The 9,740-nt window shown below is 44.6% G+C and overlaps 1 protein-coding gene across 1 annotated transcript; it reads left to right on the plus strand.

The window, feature by feature from the left end:
• Positions 1 to 1,377: 1,377 nt before the first annotated feature.
• Psma4 (proteasome 20S subunit alpha 4) lies at positions 1,378 to 8,973 on the plus strand. The gene is made up of 9 exons (XM_005069561.4): positions 1,378 to 1,513; positions 2,681 to 2,706; positions 2,929 to 2,971; positions 3,218 to 3,380; positions 5,575 to 5,652; positions 5,961 to 6,049; positions 7,064 to 7,194; positions 7,724 to 7,847; positions 8,570 to 8,973. Exons 2-9 carry the CDS (start codon positions 2,704 to 2,706, stop codon positions 8,722 to 8,724), a joined length of 786 nt encoding a protein of 261 aa, XP_005069618.1. The 5' UTR covers positions 1,378 to 1,513; positions 2,681 to 2,703; the 3' UTR covers positions 8,725 to 8,973.
• The last annotated feature ends 767 nt before the right edge of the window (positions 8,974 to 9,740 follow it).

Raw genomic sequence — 9,740 nt, forward strand, 5'->3', positions numbered from 1 at the left:
ACACACAAATGAGATGGTTCACATGTGAAATACTTAAGATTCTCACATTTAAGGTTTTTGTTTAACTTGGCTAATCAAGAAACTAGGGACCAGAAAAATGGACTGAAACTTCAATTTCACTCCAGATCAGCGTTCCTCCTGTTATACAGAGGAACCCTTCAGGGTTCTCTCTTGATTGTACTTGCTAACAGGGATTCCCTTTACTAAATTCCTAATGCAAATATTGCTGATTTCTGTAATGATATTAAATATATACTACATTGTATGGATATTTTATTCTTTGTTGTTTTGTTTCTCTCATTTTTGAGACAGTCTTCCTATGTAGCCTTGACTGGCTTGGAATTCACAGGGCAAACCAGCTTGGCCCTGAACTTGCAAGAACACTCCTCCGCTGCCTCCTCAGTACTGGTCAGGGCCAGCCTACATGTCACTAATTTCTAAGCTTCCCCCTTTAAAAAACCCAGATCCAAATACTTTTGCATCTCACACAGAAGATAAAGGCCATGTCCAGTGGGCTAAGATGACTATAATATTAAACCAAGCACGGTCAACCCACCAGTTCTTCAAACCCCAACATAGGCACAGAAACCAGGTAAGATAAGAAAGAAGAGATGGGCTGGGCGGTGGTGGCGCACACCTTTAATCACAGCACTCAGGAGGCAGAGTCAGGTGGATCTCTGTAAGTTCGGGACCAGCCTGCTCTACAAGAGCGAGTTCCAGGACAGGCTCCAAAGCCACAGAGAAACCCTGTCTCAAAAAACCAAAAAGAGAGAAGGAGGGAGAGAGAGGGAGAGAGAGGGAGAGAGAGAGAGAGAGAGAGAGAGGGAGAGAGAGGGAGAGAGAGAGAGAGAGAGAGAGAGAGAGAGAGGGAGAGAGAGAGAGGGAGAGAGAGAGAGGGAGAGAGAGAGGAGAGAGAGAGGGAGAGAGAGAGAGAGAGAGAGAGAGAGAGAGAGAGAGAGAGAGAGAGAGAGAGAGAGAGAGAGAGAGAGAGAGAGAGAGAGAGAGAGAGAGGAAGAAAGGAAGAAAGGAAGAAAGAAGAGATGGATGAAGATGAATTTTCCCAAGCAGGATATGAGGAAGGAAAATATGAGGCTAAAGAGAAGGACGAAGAGAAAACTGTTAAGGGCCACGGCAGGAAAAGTAAGCGATTTGGTTCTGTCCACAGTTGCTACTCTGGGCTTCGTTAATGGTACAGAAGAGAAAGTGAAAGTGGGACGCAAAGTGTACGAGGAATCTGATCCACTTTCCGCAGACTAGGAACTCCTTCCTCCAATTCACCTCCTCTACCACCGACCCAATCCTAAAACCGAGGTAGTGCGCCTCCACTGTCCACGTGGGCGGACGGTCCCCGCCCCCCGACCAGGAGGACTTCCGCGTCCTCGGCGTCCCGCCCCCCTGGCAGTTCTGCGCACGCTCGGGAGCCATATTTGTGGCGGGTGCTTGGCCATCCGGGTTGGTGCTTCTCCAGCTGAGTAAAGCGGCGCTGATCTGCACCCCTCACTGTCTTCCTCCGGTGAGGCTCAGTCCCCGAGGGCCCGCGGAAGCGAGGTCGCTGTCCCCTGGGCGGGGGCCATCTGCGTGGAGACCACGGCCCAGGCCCGCGGCCGCCGCCGAGGAGCCGCGGGTACGATGACTTTGCACCCGCCTCCTCGGTGACCGGCCTGCCAGGGACTGGCCCCCGCCGGCCGCCGTCGGGCATCCCGGCGCGGCCTGGGTGGCGGGCCCGGGCTCTGGGACCCACCGGGTGGATGCGAGGGGTAGGGGCGGCTTGCGGCCCTGCGAGTCCTTTCGGGAAAGTGGAGCTGCGGGGAGAAGTCCAAAGTGGCGCCGGCGCCAGGCGTGGAGGTAGCTGTGTTCACAGCCTAATCCGAAACCCGCCGTGGCCTGGCTGCCCTGCTCGGGGCCACCTTTCTGTTTTTCCTGCATGTTGGAGTCGACTCCCGGCAGGTTAGCTTGCCCTCAGCCTCTCTTCGACCTGACGACTTTATAACGTCAACCAACCAGTTCCTATGGTCCTTGCGCCCAGTCATTCGATGGAGCCGTCATGAATAAGAGATAAAGTTCACTTTGCACCTGAGCACGCAGACCCTTCTGTTTGGCTTTCCAGCCTCATACCCCATTATCTGGCAATATAGGAATTGGACTCTGGGGTGTCATTTTCCCACTAAGACAGAGCTTCTATTGCACTCTGTCGAAGAAGTGAGGTTTACCACCTGCCCCTACACCCCCAAATTTAGGACCATATCAGTTTAAGCAATTTGTCCCTTATCTGTTGACCTTTTCTCAGCCTGCTCTACTTGGAATGTCCTTCCTTCACTCTTCCCCAATTTTTCTTCTTCGACTTGAGGCTTTTCAACTTATTTTTGCCTTGCCCATTTGGTTTACTCTCATTCTCTGTTTGTTTCTCAAAAACTTACTGTTGTCCATCCCCCTTTCCCACCCCGCCCTCTTCCAGTTACTTTATAATCTCTGTCCCTCTGCTCCAGCTGCTAGATTCCAAGTTCTTCAGACTTGACTTTCACCTTTATTGTAGTGTTCTGGCATCTAGTATATATCGTTCCTGACGGTTGCCTGGTACATGTGTTAGTTGCATGATGGTGTGGATCGAACAGCTTAAAAGGTGGAAGATACTTCTTAAATTATGATTATTTATTTTAATGATCCTATTTTCTTTTCGCAGGAGTTACATAAAGTTCAGAAGCCATGGTGAGTTGATGATACATTTCATTTAACTTTTGCCTGCTGACGGCTATGGCTTGTTGGCAGCTGTCAGACTGACTTGAGACGGGAAGCAGAAGCAGGTTGGGGAGTGGAACGCTGTCTGCCTTTCTCCACTGAACTCAGCACCAGGATGCAGCTGTGGGTTTGTGGGCTTCCAGAAGTTGGCTTATTTCAACCATAGGCAACATCTCTGTTTTTCCTTTGTAGTCTCGAAGATATGACTCCAGGACCACAATATTTTCTCCAGAAGGTAAATTAGAAAATTTAACCTGCTCCAAAGAAATTTTCTGTTTTTTTTTTTTAAATGTTATGATTTTAATGTGGGGGGAGCCTCACGTGTATTTTGGTGTTCATTCTTTTGTATTTTGAAATAACCGTTCTCACTAGGTTGATCACAGCAAACGTCGTTGAATGGTAAAAGTAGGGCTGTTGACTGTTTCTCTTGGACTGGTGGTATAAGAGCACAGAGGGATGTTGGTGTTTCACTGTTTTGTAGGTCGTTTGTACCAAGTGGAGTACGCCATGGAAGCCATTGGACATGCGGGCACCTGTCTGGGGATTTTAGCCAATGATGGAGTTCTTCTTGCAGCAGAGAGGCGCAACATCCACAAACTTCTTGACGAAGTCTTTTTTTCTGAAAAAATTTATAAACTTAATGAGTAAGTGAGGTCTTGGGGAAGAGTTCGAACTATTTTACTTTTCAACATAAGTGGGATTTGCAAATAGGGAAAGGAGTCTTCTATGTGAGATAGAATTGAAGAGGTTTATTTTTTTCTTGTGAAAATTTGTGTGTTTGCTTTATTTTTCTTGAAGCCTCCTTGAAGCCCATTTATTGTGCTGTGTCTCGGGATGTCCAGTATGTATGTAGTTCACTTTGAGTGCAAAGCTAAACACTTAGTGCAAAGTAGTGTTGTGCAGTGATAAAGACATGAACTTACTAGTCACACAAATTTGGTTTAAAATTCAAAGTCAGTCAGTACAAAATGTGCTGTTGCACCAGTTATTTAACTCTTGGGAACTCAGAGTGGTTGTAGAAATCTGATGAAAACAATAAATGAGTGAGATAAACTAACGCAATGCCTAGCATAAAGCAGGCTCTAAAGGCATTGGTTAGAATGACTGACTGTATAGGAATTCTGTGGGATTATACTGACGCTTTACCAGAGAACAAGGTGTCTGGAGATCCAGGCACAGTACAGTCTAGTTTCTGTTCAGTTTGAGTACTTGGAATTTTGTTGTTAGTGGAGGGTCTGGCTGTGCTGCATAGAGACTTTGCCTCGGGTAGGCCTGATGAATACTTGTCACTGGGGCGTATCTAGTTACTTATTACAATTCCATGCATTCTGACCACTCTCACATCCTATCCCTGGCATTCCTGTCTTCCTTCTCCCTCCCCACAATCTCTTTCTTACATTTATGTCTGTCCGTTTTGATTCACTGACATTACCATGACTACCCGTGTGATCATGGATTGAGAACTGTCTGGTGGGCTCAGCAGTGGGTATATAACCAAGGACAGTGATTCTTCCTTTTCCAGAATCTCAATAACCATGAGTTCCAATATAAAGGTAGGGTTCTATGAGCCCCCTTTTGACTGATTATTGGTAAGGTTGTAGCAAGTCTGTCCCACCAGCCAGATCCCAAATAATGACACAGAGACTTCTTATTAATTATGGAAGCTTGGCCTACAGCTTAGGCTTGTTCCTAACTAGCTCCTGTAACTTAAAGTACCCCATTTATATTAGTCTACATTCTGTCACGTGGTGTTAATTCTCTTCCATCTTGCACCTCTTGTTTCCTCTCCATCTCTCCTGGGGTCTCCTTGGAAATCCCCGCCTACACCTCCTGCCTCGCTATTGGCCGTTCAGCTCTTTATTACACCAGCCACAGTAACACATCTTCATAGTGTGCAAAATCCCTCAACAGCTGGGCTTGCCTGTGCCCAAGGCAGTTGTGAATCCATGGTTTCAGTCTAGTCTGGAGAGTGCTGCTTTGCAACCCGTCTCGTCCTCTTTCTACTCTTTCCCATATGCCTTAGAGAGGGAGTGGTCTAAGTGCCTTTAGAGCTGTCCCACAACTGCCACTTATCTCCTGTATCGTGGGCACCATGAGTCTCCGCACTTGCCAGCATTCATTGTAAGTTGAGGCTTCTCTGATTAAGGCTGGGATCCACTTTTGTTTAAGAGTAAAGGTATAGGTGTTTAGAACGCAGTTGGGTTCTGTGTCAGGTTAAATAGTCATCAGAAATACATTCCCTGCTTGGGCCTAATACCTCCCATGTGGCCTTTTGGCACACTCACTTGACATAGTACCTTTTTAGACTCTACTCAATAACTTGTGGGCTTGTCTAGGCATAGTCACAGTGGATTCCTAGACTGTAGAGAGCCAGGGAAAGCTTTGGGGAAGAGGCAGAAAAGGGAGTGCATGCCTAGGCAACCTGGGAACTCCCCCACTCTTGTGTCCCCTCATCCCTACCCCTGTCAGGCCAGGCATTGGGAGTTACACTCCAAAGTGTGCAAGTGGTCTGTCTACCCACAAAGCCTTTTTCTTTGGTTCCTTTATTTACTTTAGCTACTTAGTGTTCCTTTCTTGTCCTGTTTCCAGAGAGCCAATTATAAATATATCTGTTGAAAAATTGAGACTGCATTTGTTTATCATTTGTGCTGAGTGACATTAGGTAACGTTAGTGACATTAGATCTTCTCCTGAGAAGATCATACTTTATAGGCTTTTCCCTGAGAGGGTAGTCCTGTGAAACAAACTTGGTGAATACCTAATAGATACTTCCTAACACTTAGAAATGCTCTAGTGAGCATCTTTCCCTCTTACATTGTCTTTTTTTTTTTCCTTCAAGGGACATGGCTTGCAGCGTGGCAGGCATCACGTCTGATGCTAACGTTCTGACTAATGAACTAAGGCTCATTGCCCAAAGGTATGGATGGAAATAATGTAACACACAGCTCATGGGTCAGATGTCTCTAAGGAAAGCTTGCTTTTGCAGAGTTTAAAGTTGTTTTAAAAATTCATTAATTGAACAGTATATTCTTCCTAATCAAACTTATAAAATACTGTGTATACTGTAGAATACTAGGATGCTGATGTTTTTACCTTCTCCTTCCTCTTCAAATTATAAATGATGCTCCATTAACTCCCATTATATGTATTTCTTTTCAGAGGGCATTTCCTTGCATTGTATATATTTTCAAGAAGCCTGTTAATATGTCAATCTCTTTACCTTAGGTATTTATTGCAGTACCAGGAGCCAATTCCATGTGAACAGTTGGTTACAGCATTGTGCGATATCAAACAGGCTTATACACAGTTTGGAGGTACTGAGTTTCTTTGGAAATACTCTGAATACTTAAAACATTTTATAAGGAATAAACTTTTTGCTTTGTTTTGTTTTGCATTAAGGTTTTTTGAGGTTGTTACTTTGTTTTTGTTAGGTTTCTTTTTGGTTTGGAGGTTCTAAAATACATTTTTATTCTCGGAGAATTTCATACAATGGATTTTGAAAGTATTCACCCACCATTTCCTTCCACATCTGTCCCTCACTCTCAACCCACCCAACTTCATGTTCTTTTGTTCCTCCCCACTTCCTTCTTTTAAACCCTGCAGTTCAATTTGTGCTAAATAAATGCTCTTGACTATGGGATCTACACTTGGTCTGTCACTCTACCAAGGGTCACACCCATAAAAAACTCACTTACCCTCCCAGAAGCTACCAACTGCTAGGAACTCATCAGCTGGAGGTGGGACGTCATGCCTACCTTCCCTCTGTGCTGGGGTTTTGTCTGGTGTGCGTCTCGGGCATGTTGTCACATGTGCTTTGAGCTCATATTTGTGACTGCCCTGTTGTATCTGGAAAGCACTCTCCTGCCATCCACCACCTGTGACTCTTACAGTATCCTGTTTCTTCTTCTTCCGTGATCCCTGGGTGTTGGAGGAGTGATATAGCTGTCCCATTTAGAACTAAGCACTCTGAAGTCTCTTATTCTCCTCCCTTGGTTTTGCTTGTGAGACATCACACAGTGTAGCCTAGACTTACCTGGAGCTCACGGCCTCCTGAACACTGGGGTACCGATAGCGCCTGCTGCATGAACAAATCTGCTTCCACATGTAACGGCAGGATGCTGCACAGCCAAAGTAACGTTTTCAAGTCTGGAAACAGATTCTTTTTACGTAATAATGAAATTCAGCACTGGCCTTCTGTGGTGGCCAGAGCACAAAACAATGTATGCATGCTTAACTTCACAGACAGGCTTGGGCCAAATCCACTAACAGCTCTAAATTGAGATTGTTGGTTTTTAAAATTTAGATTGATTTTTTTTTCTTTGTTAAAGGAAAGCGCCCCTTTGGTGTTTCTTTGCTGTACATTGGCTGGGATAAGCACTATGGCTTTCAGCTGTATCAGAGTGACCCAAGTGGAAATTACGGAGGATGGAAAGCCACATGTATTGGAAACAACAGTGCTGTGAGTGTTTTTGTGACATTGTAAATTTCAGCAAAAGGGTAAGAAGACCTGTAATATTGAAATAGCGATGAGTTTAAGAGTGTTTAGTTTAAGTAAGAGTGTTTAACATAGCATTTATTAAAACAATTTCACAACAGCCTCAATGTGGAGGAAACACCTGTGATGTCTGCTGCTATATGCTGGAGTTGGTTGATGATATTTGTAGCTAAGAGCTAGTTTTCAGCTATAAGTTGTAGAAACATTTTTTTTTCTCGTGTATTAATTCACACCTGAACTCTTAAGGATGATTCTCTTGGGACCGAGGCCCCAGGGTAAGGACCCTTCAGGACATTGTCTCCCTCTTCCCTTCCTCATCTTGTGTCATCCTCCCCTGCTGTCAAGATTGTTGCATATTGGTTGCAATGCCAATATGAATTCAGGCAATTGAATTTCCAGACCAATTTATATTCTCCCTTCAAATGCACAGGTTGGAAGGAAACTCTGTGTTGATTCTTTTTTGTTTTGGTTTTTTGTTTGTTTGTTTTTTTAGGCAGCTGTGTCAATGTTGAAACAAGACTACAAAGAAGGAGAAATGACTCTGAAGTCAGCACTTGCTCTTGCTATCAAGGTGCTAAATAAGACAATGGATGTCAGTAAGCTGTCAGCTGAGAAAGGTAATCCATGTCCTCTGGTTTGTCTAATCAAGTGAGGGGACTCATTGAGTAGCTATAGCCTTAGGTCTTTAATGCGTTTTTAGTTCATTGAAGCAGCCACCTTAGGGGACACTGGGGACTCCATGCTCTTAAATGACTAAGATCAGCCTTGATGAATTGTAGAGCCACAGTCCTTACCATAGCGCAGATTTAAGGATTTGAGCCTGAATGTGCTCGTTTGGAGATCCTGTACTTCTGACTGGCCTTGGCCTCACTGTTAAACCAAAGGTGGCCTTAAGCTAGCAGTGATCCCTGCCTGTTCCTCCAGAGTGATGGGATTAGGGTATGCACCACCATATCTGAGGGAATGCTTTTTAGGTCAGTGTTTTAAAAAGAAATTAGAAAGACCATTGAGAAGTGTTTGTTTGAATATCCTTGCTTGTTCCTTTTGATCAACACAGCTTGTGGGTCAGAACAACTGTTGACCCTGCTTCACTGAGTGACACAAATGGTTGCTAAGAAAGTTACTGGGTAAAGAAAAGATCTTTAGGTAAAACAGTAGTCAGAGTATCACAAGATCAAAGGTATTTTGGTCCCATAAAAATGTGAGTGTATCATTAAGAGTAAAACATGGGAAATCTAGACAAAGGCCAAGACTAGGGGAAAGAGAGAGAGTAAGCCATACTGACGTCTGTTTACTGAGTGCTTCTGCCTCTGACACCAGTGTGTGTTTGTGTTTCTAGTGGAAATCGCCACACTAACAAGAGAGAATGGAAAGACCATGATCAGAGTCCTCAAGCAGAAGGAAGTAGAACAGTTGATCAAAAAGCATGAGGAGGAGGAAGCTAAAGCAGAGCGGGAGAAGAAGGAAAAAGAACAGAAGGAAAAGGACAAATAGACAAAATTGTGGATTTTACAGCTCCGTAGAGGCTCCAATTCAGTTAGAAGCTGTCCTGGCCTTCCACCCCGGAAAGATTTTTTTGTTGTTTTTTCTTCTCAAACTTGCTCATCGGGGAAATAGGACATTACATACTGAATTGGGTCCTTGTTGTTTCTGTCCAGTTGGATGCTTTATTGTAATGATGGACATCTTTATAGACATCTTAATCTCAACACATAATTTTTTGGAATAAAACTTGGAAAGATTGGTTATGGTGAAGGAAAAATTTCTCTGTAGCAATAATTGTTGAATATACCACAGTTGTGGCTGGAGAGAGATAGCTCAGTCATTAAGGGTGCACACACTGCTCTTACAGAAGACCTGTTCCCAGCACCCATATTGGGTGGGTCACAACCACAACTTAATCTCCTGGGGGCATGCACATACTGACACACAGATACACACATCACTAGAAATGAGTAAACAAAAGGACATCAGGGTTGCTAGGGTGATTATTGCCTTCTTTTTGTGAGGTATGTATACTGTGGCTTACCTAGATCACAAAGTAGACAGGTCACCTGCTGTCTCCAGAGCTTGGTTTGAAACTGATCAGTCAGATTGAGCAGGGCCAGAATTGGCTGTGACTGTGTCTGTAAGCAATGCTGAGAGTTCTGACACTGGGACTGAGGCTGCCCACAGTCGTCCCCAGCTTCATAGAAGATGCTGTGGGAGGAGATCCAGCCTGAGAAGTGAGACCCACAAGGAAGAGCTGCTGCAGTGAGGTTGAAGGTGGCTCGTTGCTAGGTTTGGCTCAGCCTGTCCACTTGGGGTTCTGTGACTTGGCAGAAGTAATGGAGTGCAGTTGTTAAAAATGTGGTTCCTGGACTACCAGCAAGAATAGATACAGGGTTAGAAATTGGGGTGTTTACACCCCAGATTTCTGAATTCAAATCTCTGGAGTTAGAGCCCAGCCCTATTCTGTTGTCCACGTACTTGCATCCACCCCAGGGCACTGGATCTAGAGTCTTGGGTGT

Source organism: Mesocricetus auratus, unplaced genomic scaffold (assembly GCF_017639785.1).
Source record: "Mesocricetus auratus isolate SY011 unplaced genomic scaffold, BCM_Maur_2.0 Super-Scaffold_100022, whole genome shotgun sequence".
In the NCBI taxonomy this organism is placed as follows: domain Eukaryota; kingdom Metazoa; phylum Chordata; class Mammalia; order Rodentia; family Cricetidae; genus Mesocricetus; species Mesocricetus auratus.

What these genes read in the sequence shown, in the direction of transcription:
- Psma4 (XM_005069561.4), top strand. An exon ending in CTAAGGCTCATTGCCCAAAG is followed by an intron (nt 5,653 to 5,960) that starts GTATGGATGGAA and finishes TCTTTACCTTAG; the next exon opens with GTATTTATTGCAGTACCAGG. An exon ending in GGCTTATACACAGTTTGGAG is followed by an intron (nt 6,050 to 7,063) that starts GTACTGAGTTTC and finishes TCTTTGTTAAAG; the next exon opens with GAAAGCGCCCCTTTGGTGTT.